Source organism: Drosophila biarmipes, chromosome 3R, assembly GCF_025231255.1.
Source record: "Drosophila biarmipes strain raj3 chromosome 3R, RU_DBia_V1.1, whole genome shotgun sequence".
NCBI classification, from domain to species: Eukaryota; Metazoa; Arthropoda; class Insecta; order Diptera; family Drosophilidae; genus Drosophila; species Drosophila biarmipes.
This window is the reverse complement of record NC_066616.1, coordinates 6,307,495-6,327,501: the sequence shown is the minus strand read 5'-3', so window position 1 is coordinate 6,327,501 and position 20,007 is coordinate 6,307,495. Positions and strand designations below refer to the sequence as shown.

The window sequence follows — 20,007 nt, the reverse complement described above, 5'->3', positions numbered from 1 at the left end:
TGCCTTGGCTGTGTCAAAGCGCCGGACTGGGTTGTAATATGGTCACGGCTTGCCGTGGATTGCAGCCAGATGCAAATGACACAGAAAAAATTTGATATTTTTTATTGAGCATTTTACAAACGGCACAACAAACCGCAGGGCATGACCTCCGACCGTGCAGAGCTCCAGCCACGAAACCCGACGACGACGGAGACTGAGTCTTCCAAAAGGAATCACGATGGGGCCGTTTTTGTGCATTAAAATGCAACTGAGATTTATGTAAGCCGCGGCCAAAAGCTGGCGAGCTGGTAGCACAGGAACCCCTCATTATCGATCGATATAAGCGGCCAGCCGAGACAGTCGATGAGTGACTGACTGCCTGACTGGGGCCAGGAACTTCGGATAATAACTTGATCACAGGAAAATCATTTATTGTGACACGATCGCCGATTGGGACCCGATAAGCCGATGCATGTCTAGGGGAGGGATTCTCCCCCACTCGCCATTAAGTTGTTGTCATGCTGTTTGATTGCCTTGCCCGTTTTTTTCTTTGATAATATCTCTGTGGGACCTAATTGTTGGGAGATTAAATACACACAGTTCCGCGAATTTCATGATTTTATTATTTGGGCACCATAATCTCAATGAGTAGAGCATTTCCTCATCTACTTTGTTGTCATCTGTGTTACGAGTAAACATAAGATAAAAGTGAGTTTCATTTGTATTCGTAATTTTTGTAGCTCTTCGAAGGGGTTTCACCACTCCGATGGGCCAAAGTGGGTGTAAGGAAATAAAGCTTATCTTACTGTTGGCAAAAAGTAAGATAAATTTTTTTGTAAAATAAAAAATTATCTTTTTCCCTCTAAATTAATTTAAGGTAATCAGCTTCCGATGGTACCCACATATGCCAAAGTTTCATCCAATTCTCGTAACATGCCAAATAGCCACTTCGGTGCCATTAGAACCTTCTCCTATTGTTCGCCATTTAATAAAGGGTTTCCCGGAGTATTTTCGTGAGTTTTGGAAAAAGCTACAAGTCCCTCGTAGGTAAACCAGGCAGCTAACGATGTTAGTCGATTTTTATGCAACAAATAAAAAAAAAATGGGTAAATATATATTATATATTATAATATATATTAACGATAATGAAATTTACATGAAATGTGGTCAAGATTAAATAAGGGTCCTGCCAACTCAAGGAAGAAGAAGGTACTTTAAATAATAAAAAACATTTAAGTTTTAAATTTTAGTTCAAAACAAGAAGACCAGCTATAGTCGCGTGCCTCGACTATCAGATACCCATTAATAACATTTTAAATATTCGATCGCATTTCTATTGGTGCGACACACACCACCGTCACCAGCGACATGGACTTAACGAACGGTAGGTTCTACTTTTCATACCGAATCGTGTTTAATTCAGGCATAACTCTTATAACCAACTATGAATTTTTCTAATTCTCAGTATCTATATGGGTGTTGATCAACAAAATTTCTTGAGATTTTTCAGAAAGGGGAGTAGTATTTACATTGTGAAATCAAAATGTTTTTTTTTGGTTATTCAAATGTATAAAAATTAATGATGGTCGGAGTGTTTCCAATCTGGGGATTTAAAAATTGATTAGGACCAAAAATTTAAAAATTGCACCAAATAAAGTCAAAACAATTTATACATACATTTTTCGTCAATAGTACATTACAAATACATTGCTATAACACTCAAGCAAAATTTATTTTCTTTGCCTTCGTAAAGGTATCATATATTCAATGATGGTTTCCAGTCTAGGTTCTACGTGATATGTAGGTATTATTTCAATCTAAGAATATGGGCATCTGGAGCAAGCGCACTCGCTGGCAGTTGATTTCCACGTTGGCCTGTGGGTGAGAACTTTTTCGTTTAAACTTTCAACCGCTGACATACGAAATTTTATTTAGTGTGCCTTATGTCGTTGACTCATGGAATATCCCTGGGATGGTTCTCACCTACTCTACCCCTCCTAAGGTCCAAAAATAGCCCGGTTGGTCCAATTGACGTTACCGAGGTGATGTGGTATGTAATACATGAAATTGTTATGTTTATGTTTATATATTACAATAAATGACATAACTCTGATTGACAGGATCGGCTCTATGTTTGGTTTTGGCTCCCTGATTTGTAATATGTTTATTTGCTTCCCGATCTCATTTTTTGGACTTAAGAAGTGCATGTACTTCGTGCCCATACCAAATATGGTAGAGAGAGAGTGCTCCTTAGTATCCAGATGACTAATCCTAAGAAATGGTTTTTCAGATTAACTGGATTTTAATCTACTTCGCAAGCAAATCAGCATTTCTGCATGTGGCTCGTGTCCTGTTGGGAATTTCTGGTGGCACTATGATGGTTTGCTTTCCCATATTTATCGCTGAAGTATCTGATAATAAGTATGTCATACCAAAATCTGTGGTTGATTTTTTCAAGTTTCACAAGGTTCTCTTGCCATCAAGCGATTAGATAGATATTTTTGAAAAAAAAATTCTTTTGAAAAAGTAAACTTCTTTCGAATTTTTTGGAAGAAAATGACGATCAAGTCGTATTTTTATTAGTCTTACGCCCACTGATAATATGGAACACATTTGCTCAGCTAACTTATTTATATTTGTTTTAATGATTACAAAATTGTTTTAATTATAAATATTCCTTTCTTTTCAAGCGTCCGAGGAACTTTAGGATCTTTTTTCATGCTGACTCTCTGTGGCGGACTTACTTTAGGTTTTGTAATGGTTTATTACATATCCTACCATATGCTACCATGCGTCGTCATTCTGCTGCCCATAACGTTTTTCTGTCTGCTCATTCCTTTTCCGGAGCCGCCACAAGATTTGCTGAAACGGGGTCGTAGTGAAATGGCCGAGAAGTCCTTTTACTTCTATAAGAATTTGTCAAAGGATCCGACCAAACAAGACGAAAACAAGGAGGCGTTCATAATTTTTCGGGATAAAGTCCTAGGCGGCGGCATTCAAGAAAAGGTTACAATTTCGGATTTCTGTAAGTGAAATATAGATACCTAAATAGTTTTTTGAAGTTCCAAGCTGTCCTTGAAGAATAGTCAACTTGCATCCAATTGTTTTTTGCACACAGGTAACAAGGACTCGGGAAAGGCCTTTTCCCTCATCGCTGTGCTGCTGGTGTGCAATCAGATGTCGGGATCCTTTGCCATCTTCAACTACGCGTCGGCCATCTTCGCTCAGCTCGGCAGCAGCATGGAACCGAATATGTGTGGCATTTTCATGGGTGTTGTGCAGCTCTCTGGCCTAGCCAGCGCAGTTATCCTGGTGGATCGAGTGGGTCGCCGATGGCTGTTGATCCCATCGCTGGCCGGGATGGGTCTGGCCGAGTTCGGCGTGGGGCTTCTAAGGTCCCTAGCCTCGCAGGAATATTTGAACCGCCATTTCTGGGTTGCGCTGACCCTAATGTGCATCGTGGCTTACACGTCTTCGGTGGGACTTGTGGCTCTGACGTTTGTCATTATCGTCGAACTTCTCCCATTTAAGGTAAGCCGGTGCTTGGGTGGTTGTCGATAGACCTGGCTAAGGAGTCGTGCCTTGCAGATCCGCGCTCCTGGTGTCTCCCTGAGCATGTGCGGGCTCAGTTGCGCAGTGTTCATGGCCCTCATGATTTATCCCGTGACGATCAGCATATCACCATGTTCATGTCGGCAGGTTTCGCCCTTGTGGGCTTAATAGTGCTGGGCATATTTTTGCCCGAGACGAGAGGAAAGAGTCTGACTCATTAATGGGTTACTGAAAGCCGTGCACATCGATTTTACTTTGTGCAGATACGTGACAAACTACTGCGTTTGGCGAAATCGGTCCTTAGTGACAGGCTGTTGTGATAACGTTAAATTACTTTAACCTAGTAATAATAAATGGAAACAACCGAATTGCTGCTAGATAAAAAATTGAATGGTGTGTGGATTTCAAGGCCTCTTGAAATCAGCTTCCAACTTAATTGATGCCATAATCATTATCCCCCTGTTACGATTTTCCGTTGATAAGAAAACATATAAAAGTAGGATAACTGTTTTCCTCTCTTATCTTCGGCCTCTGGTTAAAAAATCATATTTCCATATTCCATCATAATTTTGGAATCTAACATTCTTTAAAAAAGTGAAAATTTAAAAACAATCATAAAGTGTAAATGCGGATTAGCTTAATAAAATACAATTACTGTTTACAACAATATTGTCGCCCAACGCAAGCAAGGTTTTGTTTATAAGTTTACATAGTATTATGTGCCGCATCCAACAAGTTCAACAGTAAGATTAGCCTTACTGTCGATGTTTTTTTTTTATGGCCCTTTTTTTGCAACAAAATTTACAGACTTCTCTCGCCAGACCTCCCCAAAGAAAACGTAGTGCATTAATCAGCGGTAAAGAGTTAGTGACTACTTAACACTTATCTTATCAGCAACAATTTTATAATCGTCATTGTTGTTTACGATCCCGAGAAGATTGGGAAGAAGGCGTATCTCGACGTGATTTCCACTACAAAAAGGTTGGCCACCCAAAGTGAGAACTCTCATTAGGCGCACGACCGCCCAGCGGTTAGTTGGTAATCCAAAAAATATTTTTGGGAGTCTTAAAATAAAGCCGCCAAAATGACTTTCGATTCAAGTCATCCGCAGAAGCTGAGTGTTTTTAGTGCGCGCTACCGATGGCAATTTATTGCCACCATGACGGGTGGGTGAGAATTCGGAGGACGACAGGAACTATTAATAAAGGTTAATTTGCACAGTGCACATTATGACGCTGACCCATGGAATTGCCGTGGGATGGCTGTCGCCCTCTCTACGACTCCTGGGATCCGACGAGAGTCCCCTAGGCGAACCACTGACCATCGTAGAGGCATCCTGGTAAGTTGATTTCCCACGAGAAATTGGTGAATTTAGGTGAAATTGGCCTATATTGTCAGGGTTGGATCACTTATCGGCCTAGGCTCGCTGACTGGCAATATCATCTTCGGACTGCTGCTCGATCGCTTGGGCCGTAAACTGTGCATGTATTTCCTGGCCATACCCAATATGGTAGATAAGGTTTGAAGGGGTTTCCCAAGAGCTTGAGTCACTTCAGCGTGTTCTTGTATTCCATAGATTTATTGGATCCTTATCTATTGCGCCCAGGACGTCACGTATCTTTATGCTGGGAGATTTCTGGCGGGAATGTCCGGAGGCGGCTGCTATGTAGTGTTGCCCATATTCATAGCGGAGATAGCCGACAATAGGTAAGTGACGTCGGTTTCGAGTGAGAAACAACCCTTTGGATTAGGGTAATCTATTAACTATAGATTATTTCAAGTTTTACGTGCAGCTGATAAACACTGCGTTGTTCCATTCAATACTACGGACACACTTTTGTCTGACTTCCATCGATTAGATAGAGCTCCGGGAAGTATTGGCTATTTATAATGAAGTACTCGGAATTAAAGGCTGTCTACATTTAAGTAACGAGTACTTGATTTCATTACATTAGTCAATCATTTAAAAATATTAACGGTTATATTAGAGGGGCTTTCTGAAAATTTAAACTTCGGAGCATCGATCCCCCTTGGATTAATTTAAGCTTTGATATTGCTAGATGGATCCTTATGAAAACTAGGCGAATAAAAAGATTTATTTCTGAAATAATATAAGGAAATCACAACTATTCCAGCGTTCGCGGAGCTTTGTCGTCCATGGCCATGATGTACGTTAGCATCGGCATGATGGTGGGTTTTACAATGGCCTCGTATCTCTCGTATTATCTGATGCCGTGCATTATCGTCGCCCTGCCGGTGGTGTTTATGCTGGCAGTTATTGGCTTATCGGAGACACCACAATACTTGCTGAGGCATGGGCGCGACGACCAGGCGGAGAAGTCCTTCTACTTCTACAAAAATCTGAAGCCCCCCACCTCCTCTGACAAGGAGGCCTCCAAGCATGACGCGGCCAAAGTAGAGTTCGACACCTTTCGGCTTCAGGTTCTCAGCGGCGGCGTCACCGAGAGCATTTCTTGGCGAGATTTCTGTGAGTGAGATAAGAGGTTAAATAAAGATTAATTTGTGTGGTCATCATAATTAAAAAGATAAACTGATCATACGGAAGTAGTGTGGTTACTACTTCGAAGATTGGCATTTTGATGTACTATAATAAACGCACATTAGTTAAATGCTATTTTCACCTTAAGAGGATCGACCATGTACCATTTTATATCGAACAGACTCCATATTACTTATTATTATTACCTTTGCAGTCAACGTTCCGACACTTAAGATTTTCGGCCTGATCTTCGTGCTGATCATCTGCAATCAGCTGTCGGGGAGCTTTGCCATCTTCAACTACACATCGCACATTTTTGCGGAGCTGGGCAACAAACTGGACCCGAACACCTGCACCATTGTGGTGGGAGCTGCCCAGCTGGTGGGCATCTTCAGTGCTGTGGCCCTGGTGGATCGCCTGGGACGTCGGGTCCTGCTGCTCACCTCGATGGGTGGAATGGGCTCGGGTGAGCTGGCCATCGCTCTGCTGAAGTGTTTCGCCTCGGAGGAGTTCCTGGACCAGAATGGCTGGCTGCCATTGGTGATAATGTGCTTCGTGGCCTGCATTGCATCACTGGGAGTCATAGCCCTGATGTTCATCATCATCATTGAGCTGCTGCCAGCTAAGGTGAGTGGTTTGCAAAAAAATCAATGGGAGGCTTCACCTTATGATGTTCTTGGGTTTCGAGTAATACTATGTAACACCAAAATATTGACAAATTCAAAAACTAATCTCTCTATCTAGAGTAGATATTTATCTTTCAGTTTGCAAAAGTATCACATATTTTGTTGCCTACTAATTGCAGATTCGCTCCATTGGCACCTCTTTGAGCATGGCCACTTTCAGCGGATTTATCTTTGTGAGTCTCAAGATCTACCCCACGATGATCTACGATCAGGGCCTGGCTGCCACCATGTTCATGTCGTCGGGCATGTGCCTGTTTGGACTCATTGTCTTGGGACTGTTTCTGCCGGAGACCAAAGGAAAGCTGATGACGCACTGATGACATGAACCCCGGCCCGGTGGCGGTGCGAGACCATTGCATAAGCTGCGGGAACCCAAATGCTCCAAGTTAAGAGTACTCACTTAATAATTTGCAGCACAAAGGCGGCAACGGCTCATCTTGAACTCTTGAACTTAATTCAATTTTCGAACATTGCGGTTTTCTTATGGCTTTCTGTACATAAAAATTCAATTTTATTTTGTTGGGAGAAAGTCTCGGGGCCGTGATCTTGTGATTGATAAGCGCGAAAATTGTAAATGAATAGGCCTAAGTTACCAATAGCTATTATTTACTTAAATATATGGGTTTGTTATTTAGCTTAAAAAGTTTGTCTTTGAAGTAGTGGGATAACATAACTCTCGTAATGCACCCAGAATTGTGTGACAAAAACTAAACAAAATAAATTCTTCATATTCGAATCGGCTTTCTTTGATATTTTAAGAAAAGATTATAATTCACTAACTTCATTAAAAATAAAATAAACGAGTGAAGTCTAGGCATTTTTTTTGGTTGATAAACTTGATTGATAAAACAAATTTCTTTATATTTTCCTTTAGATTTAAAATCGTGGTATAGTATTTTAAAGGTTTTTCCTTTTATATCATAACTGAGTATTATCCGCCACTGAAGCGAACTGCATTTCGCAGGGATAGGCCTGCGATGCAACAAGAAAACTCTTTTTCCCAGTCGTTTTCCCTGCGATTACGCTGCGATGCAGAATTAATGAACTCCCAAAAGCGTAGAAGATAAAGCCGGCGGAGGCAAACGCCGGGCAGCCGAAGATCCAAAGAGCCAAACAATGACTCATAAATTCAACACAATAAAAATTATTTATTTTTCTGCTACGACCGGCACTTTGGAGCGCCGCAAATGCAGTTTCAGTGCAAATTAAGCGGCGCGATGTGAGCGGGGAGCGAAGAAAATTTGATCTCTATGACAGGACACACAAATCTCGCTCAGATCTCCGGAGACGATGCCAGCCCAAACAAAGCCAAGTCGAAACGAAGCGAAGATGCAGCTGGGCTGGAGTCGCAAAATCCACAGAGGCACTGTCTAATGCTCACATTTTGAGCGGGGGAGTTTCTTATTTCGGGAGTCCAGCCCCATCTCGATCCACATCCACTTACCCGACGTTGCATCAAAATGCAGTTTCATAATTTTCACACGTTTTTCTGTCACTCGGTGGAAATGGGATCTAGACGGTCCACTGACAGGCGGAAATTTGTAACGACTCCAACTTATCTGCACTCACTGCAGTTGGGCTAAGTGCAAATGCGGCGGCGGACTGCAATTAGCGGCCGCTGATTAAGTTGATAATCAAGCGGGCTGATGGGTCAGCCCTGGATGACTTGTCGGAAGTCGGTGGTCGTGCTGCCACAATGCCCAGTGTGTGGGCCCTGGCACTGTTGCAACCACTCCCAACTCCAGATCGAAAGCCAGGTAAAAAGAGGCCCAAAAGTTGGCCAAACAATCGCGGCTAATGCCAGCAATTGCTCATTGTTGCGATTACGAGCATTTGATTTGTGGCTGCACGGATGCCAATTGTCTGGCTTTGATCGGCTGAGCTGGCTGAAAGAAAGCAAACAGTCCATTGTCTGCCCTGCATGACTATTAACACGCAATTTTCCGTCCGATCTGACCGAAATGTCATTCCTGGCTGTTGCTGTTGCTGCTGCCCGGCCCACGGTAGCAACTCCGATTTCAACTTCCATAACTCACAATTAGCGCCGGGTGCCACTCACCCTGTGATCTCGATCCCCTTGATAACCGTACACTTTTCGGGACGACCACGGCGCGATTGCGAGTGAAATTATTCCGCAATTTATTTATTGTGTCATTGCAAATATTGAATTCATTATTGTTCGGCTGTTAAGTTCCTATTGTGCTCCTTGGCAGTCGATTTCGATAATTGTGAAAAATTGCCTTAAGTGTTTATACGCTCTAATTTTGTGAAGTGAGCCGGGCTCACTGAATTCCGCATTTCTTTTGATCACCAGTATTATACAATAGGCTGGGCGAAGGGCATTGGGCCGGATCGAATGATTTGGTTCTTTTTCAAGCCGTTTGCATAATACCTTATTCTGCTGCAGACTAAAACAGTTTGGTCCAAAGTTGATTGAACTTTGGCCAAAATAAAAAGCTTAATCTATGCACAAAGACCATTTGCATTTTTAACGTGGCCTAACCAAAATACTTATATATTCATACACATTGGCATACTTCCAAAAAAACCTGACTGGTGGTGTGAAAACTTTATGGTAAATAAGGCGGCAAATGAAAAACATGTCTGATAGGGTGGCTGACAGCAGAAGCTACCTGAAACTAGCCGAAAAGCCTCACACTCATATTTCAGCCATGATTAATTGAAAGGTCAAGTTGCGAGTGAAGTGCGTGAAGCGGAGCTTAGATAAATTCCGATATCAAGACATCATTGGCTCTTGGTTGCATTAAATTATTCCAGAGTCTGTTGAGAATATACTCAAATAATTGGCGTAGCCTTCTAAAGTAATTGCCAGCAGGATAAATAGGTAAACAGCAATTTATTAAAACTTGACAAAATTAATTAAGGCCGACAGAAATTGCACAAGGAATTAAACTTTAATAAGCGCTTCCTGCCAGAGAAGCATTTGAAAAACGTCTGCCAATAAAATAATTAATAAGAGTACCTGTGTCTAAGCCAGCATCGGCGGCTTCAGCGTCTTAAAAAGGTCATTAAATCAACCTGAACTGGCGGCTGCCAAGACAAAGCCATCATTTTTTACAGAAGTGGTGGCCTGGCCTTTAAACATGAATTATAAATTTATGTTAGAACATTAATTTAATGCCTCCGTCAGTTGGACGAAATTTCGCCACACCAAGATTTATGAAATCCAACGAGACCTGGCATAAAATTAGCGACGATCATCAGCAGCTTAAAGAATGGTCAAGTGTGAGGATAGGATGCGAGGGCAAAAACACCATTTGGCCACCATTTGGGGCCGACTAAGAAGGGGTTTCTTTCTATTTTCTATAATGCTAATTTATGTTTGCCACGACAGCTTCATTTCTATAATTATTATGTAAGATCGTGCAGACACAATCCACGTAGCAAAAGAAGAAAAACTATTAATTAGGAATTAGCTGAGTCTTGGCAGATGACGCAACTTTGGAGTATCGAACAGATTACATAATTTCTGACCCTGAAGTTATTGGCTTCTTTTGGCTATTCTTTGCTGGTAAAGTAAAAGTAAGGGAAAAGTATTTTCTCTTATAAGATGATTGATTCGAATGTTCCTAAAAAGCTTGGGGTGAAAGTTGCATGATAGACATAAAAGAATGTAAGTGGAAGACGGTTTTTATTTTTTAATTATACATCGTTCAGATGTACTCTTTTATAATTTAAATACCATTAAATCCGAAACACTGCAGTTTTCTAGAAGACAGTATCATTACAATTATAAAAATCATTATACAAAATTAAATATGAAGATGTAAGAGAAAATGTTAAATAGTTCCCAAAACTTGTTAAATGCAACTAAAAATCTCAAGTGTAAACAGGTGTTACCTCGAGAAATTGCTTACATTTTTTCCGTTTAACCTAGGTATGATTTAATGACTTGATGGACTGCCTTAAATGGACTGCACTCGAAGAAATCGTGACTATCCTTGAAAGGCAGAAAAAAGGTTCTTGTAGATTGCCCATCGACAACATTAACATGGATTGGAGCAATTATGTTGAGTGCCCAGTGTCGTTGTGTCCGCCATGCCGTCGACAGTGGCAAGTTGTTGTAAATTTGGTTATAAAACAAACACAAATGACATTATTCGCACGAAGCAGGACGGCAACTTTGCCGAGCTGCCGCTGCAGCTGTTGCAGCACGACTTTCCTTGCATCTTCGCAGCAACTTCCACAGCAACTGCAACTGCAACGGCAACAATCAATTCGACAGCAACGACGACGACATTTGCGCAGGCGCAGGCGCCTTTGTTTCGCCTCAGCTTCAACTTCCGGAAATCACGCTGCTCGTTGTAATAATGTTTTAGCTTTTCTCGGCTTTCTGTATTTTTTCAAGCATTTTAGCCATGGAATGGGTCAGGTCGGCTAGGCAAGCGAAGTGTGCACGCGAGCGAAATTACAAAATGCGCACCGTTAACGTAAAATTTGTTTGGCTAAAGTTGTTAAATTTTTTCAATTATGCAAAAATAAAATTTTAACACAATCTGTGGTGGCGGTGGGTGAAATGAAGACATGAAGGCACGAAGACGATAGCGAAACTAGTTGCTAGTTACAACCCATCGAAATGGGTTATGAAACTGGCCAGCCATTCACCTCCTCAAAAGGGCAAACCTTAGGTTTCGGTCGAAAGGGAGTGGGGGAGCCCCGATTACTGGTCATATCACCGTCAACGGTAGTCCAGGTAGTGACGAAGGGCACCAGAACCGGGCGCAGGCGACTTCTATGTGTAACCGCGTAATGGAAACCTTTATCCTGAACTTTTTCATATTCAATCGTACTACTTAAATATTCTTAAACAGGAACGACAAGGCTTAGGCCACAGCTAGGGATGGTTTTTGGGGATTCCTTACTGATGGGTTTTGGTGCCACTGATGGGTTTTGTCACTAATGGTTGCTATTGAACTGGTGGTAGTCACAGACAGGGATCTTGGCTTAAGTCCGTACATTTCTCACCCTGCATCAAATTCACATCGTCTGTGGCGATGTCTGCGAATTAACCCACCTCATTTTTACCAATGAAGACCACTCTGAAGTCCTGCTCCATTACGGGAATGGGGATCGTCCTAGCAATCCACTTGGGTGCTTGGGACCCAGTTAAATTCAGTCTAAATATATATAAATAGATTGTTATAAAAGACAAAGTAAGTATTGATGCAGAAAAACGAAATTTAAAGAAAATAATTCTCTTTTGAATTTTATAAGCATTCATTAATCATCAACTAATTTCGACATTACTTATTAACCTATCTACTTACACGCTTTTGGCACCATCAATGGGATTTGTATCTGGTCCAACGGAAATTACCAGAGAATCCACTCCACGACCGAACATGAGGTAGCGGAGCGAGAAGCAGGATTTGTGCTGACTGAACTCCTTGGGATATGTTGGCGACAGGAAGTGGTACCTGTCGGCGGACTTGCCTCTCCCGGCCACCAGCCGCATGTAGTATCCATTGGGTATGCTATCGGCGCTAGGTCCTGTTTCGTAGTAATGGAAGTGGGTGTCATAACTGACTCGCTTCCAAAGACCAAAAGGCGGAAACGGCAGCCAGCCGCACATACTCTGCCTCTCGAAGCCGCAGGAAGAGACTGTTGTGTTTTCCATCGTACAGTTTCCCAGCTCGTTGCTCTACTTTACACCATCGCAATAGGCAATGGGATGTCCGGCCACAACTCCATTCGAGCACTTTATATTCCTCTGTAAACCATATGCAATTTCTCCGTTTTCATATTGGCAGCCTCTTTCTAAAATTAGTAAAAAGTTGGGTTTAAAAGGTATAGGTCAGATGGTTAAAAAGAGTCTTTCTTAGAAAATATAATTGCTTTGGTGTTTCCTAAAAAAAATATTTTATATGTTGCTGAAACGTGAGTTAATTTAACACAAATTATGCATACGACCTAGACAAATTTCTAAACTCTAAAACGTAAAGAAGTGTTATTCATCTTTCTGTGAAATTGATATCCCTTAAAACTTCTTTGAATGTAGCAGAACACTTAAATTTTGCAATTATGGCTTTAATAACGTTAAAAAGAACAACTTATTGTTTTTCAAGAAAGCTTTTTTTTATTCTGTGATTTTTTATTAATATTAATTAAATTTTAATTAATATTTGGTATAATTATCTAGCACTTACTGGCACAGAATGGCTTTAATTCTGTTATGAGACCATCTTCATTGCAGGGAAGCTCCGCACTTCGCTTCAGATAATAGTCGGGGTCGCACTGAAACTCCACTGAAAAATCATTGTCCTTATACGTGACCTTTCCGTGATCTAAGTCTAAGGATCGTACACAAAATCCATTTGTGTGGTTTAAACTATAAACGAAGAGCAGTACAAAAGACCAGAATAATGCCATAGCTACGAATATGTCGGTTATATGTGTAATCCCCGAAATGGGAAGGGAGACTGTTTGATACGTGTCCAGCGATCAAACTCAACACCTCCAAAAGGCAAGAATTTATACATTTGTATTAAGAAACATCGACTGAGCTGATAAGGTTCTGAGAATCTTGGCTCAGCGTATATTCCTTATCCATCCAGAGAAAAAAATGGGAACAATAATTACTAACACTCGTATAAAGTTTGTTACAATGAGTCCCTAGAGATTTCAGATCTTTTCGATTGTTTTATTTCAATTGTTCGATATCTAATCTGTCAAGTTTTATAAGAACATTTAATCATTGCATAATTGTATAAAAATAGTTTTTGATAATAAACATATGTTTGTAAGTTTACGCAACTTACGAGAGGTGTCGTAACTTGGGAAGCCATGCGTTTGGCATAACAAAAATATAAAACCTTAAGTTGTTTCCATATTCTACCTCGCAAATACGTAAGTATCTATGAATAGTTTAAATATACTTCAACATAATTTTCCGTGAAATTGAACAAAAACAAGAAAAGAAGTAAACTTCGGCAAGCCGAGAATTGTATACCCTTGCAGTTATAAGAATTAATCAACGTTAGTAACACCATGTGAAATTTTTAAGGATTGTTGGTGGGATCAGTTTTATTAAAAAAAATATTTTAATATTTCTCTGAGCGTTTCTTTGACAGCTATATGTTAGAGTCGTCCGTTTTTTTTATTAATTTTAATTCTTAAAAATATAATTATTTATACACCTAAAAATAATAATAATATGTTAAAAAACACCGAAGCTATAAATTGTTTCATATTATTTTTCCACCCATTTTCCGATCTTTCCTATGACAGCTATATGATAAAGTCGTCCGATTTTGATAAAATTTAATTCAAAATTCAGAACTAATTTAAAAATGTTATTTCCAAGCGTAGGAGGTTATATGTTAAAAACACCACAGTTAAAATTTGTTCATATTATTTTTCTACTAATTTTCCGATTGTTCGTATGGCAGCTGATATAGTCGTCCGATTTTGATAAAGTTAAATTCGAAATTCACAACTAATTAAAAAATGATATTTCCAAGCGTATGAGGTTTTATGTTAAAGAAGGAAGAACGCTATAGTCGAGTGCCTCGACTTGTTAATCGGTTTAAGGGAGCAAAAGGATAATGAAGCTATATAAGCAGCAAAGCGATATTTTAGAGCACCATCTACCGGCGTTTTTAGTAGATGTTATGTGAGCGGCAGACAGATTCAAGCGTTTTTGGACATTTTTGGGCATTAGTGTGGGCGTACCACCTTTTTTTTGGTGAGTCGATAGGTATTGATGAGACAAATACATTTCAGTTAAAATTTTGTTTCAAATTTATAAAAACTGTAGGCACTACTGATTTTGCGGATTGTGGGCGTTAGACGGGGCGTGTCACTCCGCTTAAACAAACTTTCGCTGCGCAGGAAGCCTAGAAATCTGCATAATATGTATGAATATTTTACTTCTTATAGTTTCCGAGATCTCAGTGTTCACAGGGACGGACAGAAGGACATGGCTAGATCGACTCGGCTACTGATCCTGATCAAGAATACATTTACTTTATGGAATCGGAAACGTCTATTATATTGAGCTTGTGCCCTATGGAGAAACAATTAGAAATACATATGTAAGCTTCTCGCATACAAAGGCTTTTTCTATTCAGCAAATTTTCCAAGAATAGTAGAAAGAGCAAAGTACAACTAATACGAATTTAATTGATCACCGACTACCGAAAACCATTCCAAAATGCCTCACACCCCAATTTGACACATTGATTCGCCCCAGACCCAGGCGCTCCCCAGGTGGATAGCTAATGTCAGACAAGAGTTTGGGCCTTGCTCGCCACCAAAAATCATGGCGTGGACTGCAATTTGAAAAATTCTTTTGATTTATATATACGGACGCGGTAGAAAAGCAGCCGAAATGGCCTTCCCAAGTGGCAATCAATTCTGGCGGAGCCGCGCGACTCCACAGCAGAAGTCTCGCAGCCCAGCTCTGAGCCGGGGACATGGAACACTCTGCACGTGTTGACTCCCAGTTGAAGTCGATGATTTAGCTCGCCTCGTTACCTCAACGCCATTTGACCCCGCAGCAATTGAGGTAGCCACGATTCGTCGGCAGTCTAGCAGACTGGCACTTGGTAGCAGTGATGACAAGGGTACTCTTTACTTTTTACTTTAACCCAGGGTACTTTCAGGTACGGAATGTTGTCCCTAAACCCATAATATTACACATAAAAACCTATTATTTCTTATACACTCTTTAGAAATAGTTTCTAATACTTTTTCAGTTAACTCTTCTTGAGCAGCATTAAGATATCTGCTTGTTATCTGCCGCCCCACGAACAGTACACAACCTAGCTTGGCACACACACACAAAGCATTGTGGACAAACCCGGATTTTAATAGATTGAATTGGGTAAAAGTACTTGTTTTTATTAGTTGACTACCTAGACAGTTAGCATCACTGTTTTCCAGACGGCAGTCGGCAGTTAGCAGTCGAGGGCCTATTCATTTCTTTGGTTATCAGAAAGGCAGCGATCGCGGCAATATGTTTTCTATATGCCTCATTTCTGCACAAATCGCTTGACCTTAAGCGTTGCTGTAATTTATTTGTCGTTGTCGCAATTTCCCACACACAACTCGACCCGATGATTTTCCCGCTCGGGTTTTGTTTTTTTTTTTGTTTCATTTTCTCTAGAAGCTGCAAACTGTATTACGTTGGTTTAAGCAGTTTAGCTTTGTATTTTGTATTTTATTTTTCCCCTTTCGGGCCTGGGTTCAGTCGGTTAGTGGAGGTTGCCTTTGTAGGTTATTGTGCCTGCCCTGGCATCTGGAGGTTATGTAATGTCTCCGCTGCCATTGTTGTATTCGCCGAGCTCTTGGTTTTCCTCAGCTCCAGGGGGAGGTGGCCTTATCAGTTGCGGAGCGTCACACAGTGAGGGCATTTACAATTTACAACTCTGATTGTATAACTGAGCATTTGCAGTTGCCTTTTAATTGATTTTAGCCAGCTGATTGAAAACACTTTACGGAAATCGAATTTATTTGTTTTATTTGTATTAAAAATGGAGGTAATTAGTAGTATTAAATCGGAATCATTTTAAGCCGCTTTTTTATTTAAGCAATGATCTAATTATTTTCGTAAGATCATAAAATTTTTTAACGAAAGTTGAACCAAAATGATCCCTTCTTTGAATTTCTGTGTTTTTGTTGAGCTATTACTAAGTCCCAATTATGGTTGCAAAATTAGTAAGTCACTGACGAACCGTTTACATAATATCCATTCCTTCCCCTTTTAGTGTCTATATAATCAAATTAAAGTCTCAATTTCGCTAACATGCATGGCCGCACAGTCGACTGCATCATGTATAACACTTCCTGACTAATGAACTGCCAGGCCTGGCAGTTTGCCACGGATTCGGTTCCAGTTTTGGGGAAGACATCTTCATTAGCACTGAGTGGTACGTTGGGCTTCCCCAGGCCGACATTCCGAAGCTCCAAATGAGGGCCAAGGAACGGAAGAAAGGGCTGCCCGAGGTGTGAAAACAGGAAAATGCGCTAAAGACTCTTTCATTCGACTCGACTTGGCTGCCTTGCATTTCGCTGAGGGCCGCCCATTTAAGTGTCCAATAATTCAATCACATCAAACGCCATGTTGATTGCCGTTAAAGAGTTTCAATTACACCAATTGCCATAGAGGTTGAGAAAGTTGGGCTTATCAAGAGAAATTCAGGGAACACAACAAAGCTAAGGAAAAAATAGGCGATTTCCAAGTTAGTAAGCGGGGTGTTTAGAGTCCGTTAGACGTCATCGTAGGGCAGCCTAAAGCACTTCATTCTACATGGTCGGTTGAGCAGTCAACACCGTTCGGTACTCAAAATTAACCAAAATAATAAGTTAAAAATTTAACTTCGTGCAAATTTCAGCTTTTCCAAATTCTTTGCTCATGGATCTTTCCAAGGCCGAAAGCCAAAGGCCCGCCGAGGAGCGACGATCGGGAAACCCAGATTATGTGAGGTCCCTGCTTCAGGACATCCTCTGCTTCCTCGTCCTGCTTTCGGTGGCTCTCCTAATTGTGGCTGGCATCCTGTTTGTGGTGGAGGACGTTAGCCGTCTGCAGCAGCAGCAGCAGCACCAGCATCAACACCATCGGCACTTGCATCGTGATCAGGTAGCCAACGATTGGAAGGGAGCACCGGTTGAAGAGGCCCCCAAGCAGGGGTGTCGGTTCTTCCGGCCACATACGTGGATTCGATTCTTCAACTGCCAGAAAAAGATCCCTCAACACCAGGAGGAAGTCGAAAAGGAGGCGGTACGGTTTGGGCCATCAAAACAGGACGATAGAGACCAGCAGCCTTTCGAGCCCGTTCCCACCTATCTCCCGGCGGTAGAACCTCTGCCTTTGCGGGCTGCCGGAGACTACATCGAGGATGCTGCCAACAAGAAGCTGGATTCGGAGCCCCATCAACTTTTAGCCGGTAAGAGCCAGATCCTAATAATATTACCATAGTAATCGGATTCTTTTCTAGACAATGTCTACAGGACCTAAAACGGAAACTGTCTCTTTCTCAGGCGTTTTAAATGCTGTTTGAATGTTCTTATTGATGCACTTGCAGCTCCAGACTATCGGGCATACCTCGATAGATTTGTCATTTGATGTAAAGAAACCACCGGGCTAGCCCTAGTCAATATTCCTTCAGAGATAGGCCGGGATAGCAAACTCAATTATCTCTTGGTTCCCTCGCCCTATATTTTCAATATGCCTTATCTTAGGTGGCCATCACGAGCTAGAACTCTAGAACTAGAACAAGACAAGCCAACAATTAATCGCCGAAAGTTTATGAAAGGTGAGCTTATTACCAGGCTTATAAGACATGATTCATTATGATTGCTTTTCATTAGAACTTTTATTTTTGTAGCGACTTGGACTGTTCTTATTGACGCCTTTGCAGCTCCAGACTGTCGAGTATTCCCTGACAGATTTGACGTTTGATGTATAAAAGCCACCGAGCTAGCTCCAATCAAGGTCGATTGAGAGGTAGTCTCGGACTTACAATTGAATCGGAACCTTATTTGCATACTCTCCAATATGATATTTACACCTTTCGCTTTGATTTGCCATCAAGAGCTAGACTCAAAAAGAACATTGGAAAGGCGGCCGGAAACCAGGCGTTCAATAGAACACCAAAAGGTTCTTGAGATTAACCGATGATTTTGTAATAAAGTTACCTTATTCAGCTGACAATGTTTTATAAAATGCTTTTTCAGCACACATACATTGATTTAGAGCGGGGATTGCACGTTGCCACTCAGTTGAAGCATACAAATTAATAGCAAAAACAGCCCCAACCAAAAAAAAGAAAAATAAATAATTATTCTTTCTAAAATTCTTTTATTACTTTTATTTAATTTTTTTATAATACTAACATGGATGCTTTTTAAAAACATTTCTAATCTGGTTAATGTATTTAAAAACGGTGATTTCATAAAGGATCGCAAAATTAGTATGCAGCTATGTTTAGATGCGTCTATATTAAGATAATTGAATGCCCATAAGGGACAAACTGTAAAGGTTTTGGTTTCCAGTGTAATCCGACTTATGATAATTTCTCAGAGCGAAGATTATTTTCAAACCAATTTAAGAGTCAATTGTAAAATAATTCACACAGTTAAGTTGGTACTTCCTTGTATCACTGCCTAGATAATGGTTATTTTGAGCTTGGTAATGATTTCAAGTATGCCACAGTCGCGGAACCTTTTAATTATTTTCAAGAACTTTAACTGATTCACGACTCCTCAATGGCACCCCAAATTCTGGGCCCATAACAAGCCACCGGCGACTATCTCGGATCTCGGAAATTGTAGATCGACGTGTAAGTGTTGGCTCGATAGGCATCTCGAAGATGCGAAAGAAAAACAAAGCTCGAAGCCAACGGAAAACAAAGCCGCAGACAGAAGCTGCGCATGCCCATGATGGGTTAATTGAGGTATTGAAAGCCGTACGGACGCGACGGCAAACCAAATGAAATGAAGTGTCTAATGTCTGCACTATCGCGCTCTAACTGAACAATTGCAGTGCCTGCCCGAAGGGCAATCCGTGGGCGGGGCGTGGATTAGGCTGGAATCCATGCCCGAGGTCGCCGGAGTTCGGGCCGTGTTCTAACCAGCGTGGCTGATAAGTGCAGCTGTCTAATTTGCTGGGGAGATAAGGCTGGAACATTTGCATAGAACAGCAGCTGGTTAGGCAAACAATTGCACAATCTCCGCAATAAAAATATATTTTTTTGGGCATTTGCTTTGCCATTGGCATGTGGGCGTTGGGTCTTTTGTCTCTTATAATAAAATTTAATTAAAATAATCGGTTGTTAGTCAGCTAAGCCCCGGCCAGACTCTCACAGCGAGCTCTTGAGAAATCCATATTTATAGAGAGTGATTTCAAAACACTCTTGGGCTAGAGTCGTCGAGTCTCCGAGAACCAAAGGCTTGGGCTGAAGCCTTAATGGCGGAACAACACGAACGGAACGTGCAACTCTGGGACCTAGAGCCACTGGCAGAAGTTCTTATCTACGATTGGCTTGAATATTTATGAAGCTCTGTTAATTAGGCAGATGACTGGGCCAAGACAAAGTGACACTATTACAATATGCATGCCAGCAATTTACAGTTCGGACAAAAGTCTTCCGTCGCTGGGAAAGTTTCGCCGAGATTCACCTGAACTTGTTCTACGCCTAGAACCAAAACAAGTTTGTTGTCCAAGTCTTTTGTATTGGGTCTTTCGTTTCTTTCGCTTGCGTGTTTGATATTTTCATTTACTCCTATAAATTGCATAATCTTGAATGATTCGAGCTGTATTTGTTTAGC

The 20,007-nt window shown here is 41.1% G+C and overlaps 3 protein-coding genes and 1 long non-coding RNA gene across 7 annotated transcripts; 3 read left to right on the top strand and 1 right to left on the bottom strand.

Moving 5' to 3' along the window:
* Positions 1-1,452: 1,452 nt before the first annotated feature.
* LOC108027097 (uncharacterized) lies at positions 1,453-2,093 on the bottom strand. 2 transcript variants are annotated; one of them, XR_007764525.1, is made up of 3 exons: positions 1,963-2,093; positions 1,657-1,854; positions 1,453-1,581 (listed from the first exon to the last, which is right to left on the bottom strand). It is a non-coding gene; the product is annotated as an uncharacterized LOC108027097 (long non-coding RNA). The 2 variants fall into 2 exon arrangements; XR_001768303.2 differs by lacking the exon at positions 1,453-1,581 and having other exon boundaries at positions 1,632-1,854.
* Positions 1,725-4,200, top strand: LOC108027096 (facilitated trehalose transporter Tret1). Of its 2 annotated transcripts, none has more exons than XM_017098314.3 (7): positions 1,725-1,856; positions 1,915-2,029; positions 2,100-2,211; positions 2,270-2,400; positions 2,670-3,004; positions 3,098-3,510; positions 3,568-4,200. In XM_017098314.3, the coding sequence occupies exons 1-7, from the start codon at positions 1,805-1,807 to the stop codon at positions 3,697-3,699; spliced, it is 1,290 nt and encodes a 429-aa protein (XP_016953803.1). In that variant the 5' UTR covers positions 1,725-1,804; the 3' UTR covers positions 3,700-4,200. The 2 variants fall into 2 exon arrangements, with proteins under 2 accessions (XP_016953803.1, XP_016953804.1); XM_017098315.3 differs by having other exon boundaries at positions 1,728-1,860.
* A 385-nt stretch (positions 4,201-4,585) lies between these two features.
* LOC108027050 (facilitated trehalose transporter Tret1) lies at positions 4,586-7,453 on the top strand. Its single transcript, XM_017098258.3, has 7 exons — positions 4,586-4,697; positions 4,753-4,870; positions 4,930-5,041; positions 5,108-5,238; positions 5,667-6,019; positions 6,246-6,658; positions 6,837-7,453. Exons 1-7 carry the CDS (start codon positions 4,616-4,618, stop codon positions 7,032-7,034), a joined length of 1,407 nt encoding a protein of 468 aa, XP_016953747.1. The 5' UTR covers positions 4,586-4,615; the 3' UTR covers positions 7,035-7,453.
* A 9,524-nt stretch (positions 7,454-16,977) lies between these two features.
* LOC108027070 (uncharacterized) lies at positions 16,978-18,391 on the top strand. Of its 2 annotated transcripts, none has more exons than XM_017098282.3 (3): positions 16,978-17,624; positions 17,676-17,993; positions 18,066-18,391. In XM_017098282.3, exons 1-2 carry the CDS (start codon positions 17,093-17,095, stop codon positions 17,693-17,695), a joined length of 552 nt encoding a protein of 183 aa, XP_016953771.1. In that variant the 5' UTR covers positions 16,978-17,092; the 3' UTR covers positions 17,696-17,993; positions 18,066-18,391. The 2 variants fall into 2 exon arrangements, with proteins under 2 accessions (XP_016953771.1, XP_016953772.1); XM_017098283.3 differs by having other exon boundaries at positions 18,049-18,391.
* The last annotated feature ends 1,616 nt before the right edge of the window (positions 18,392-20,007 follow it).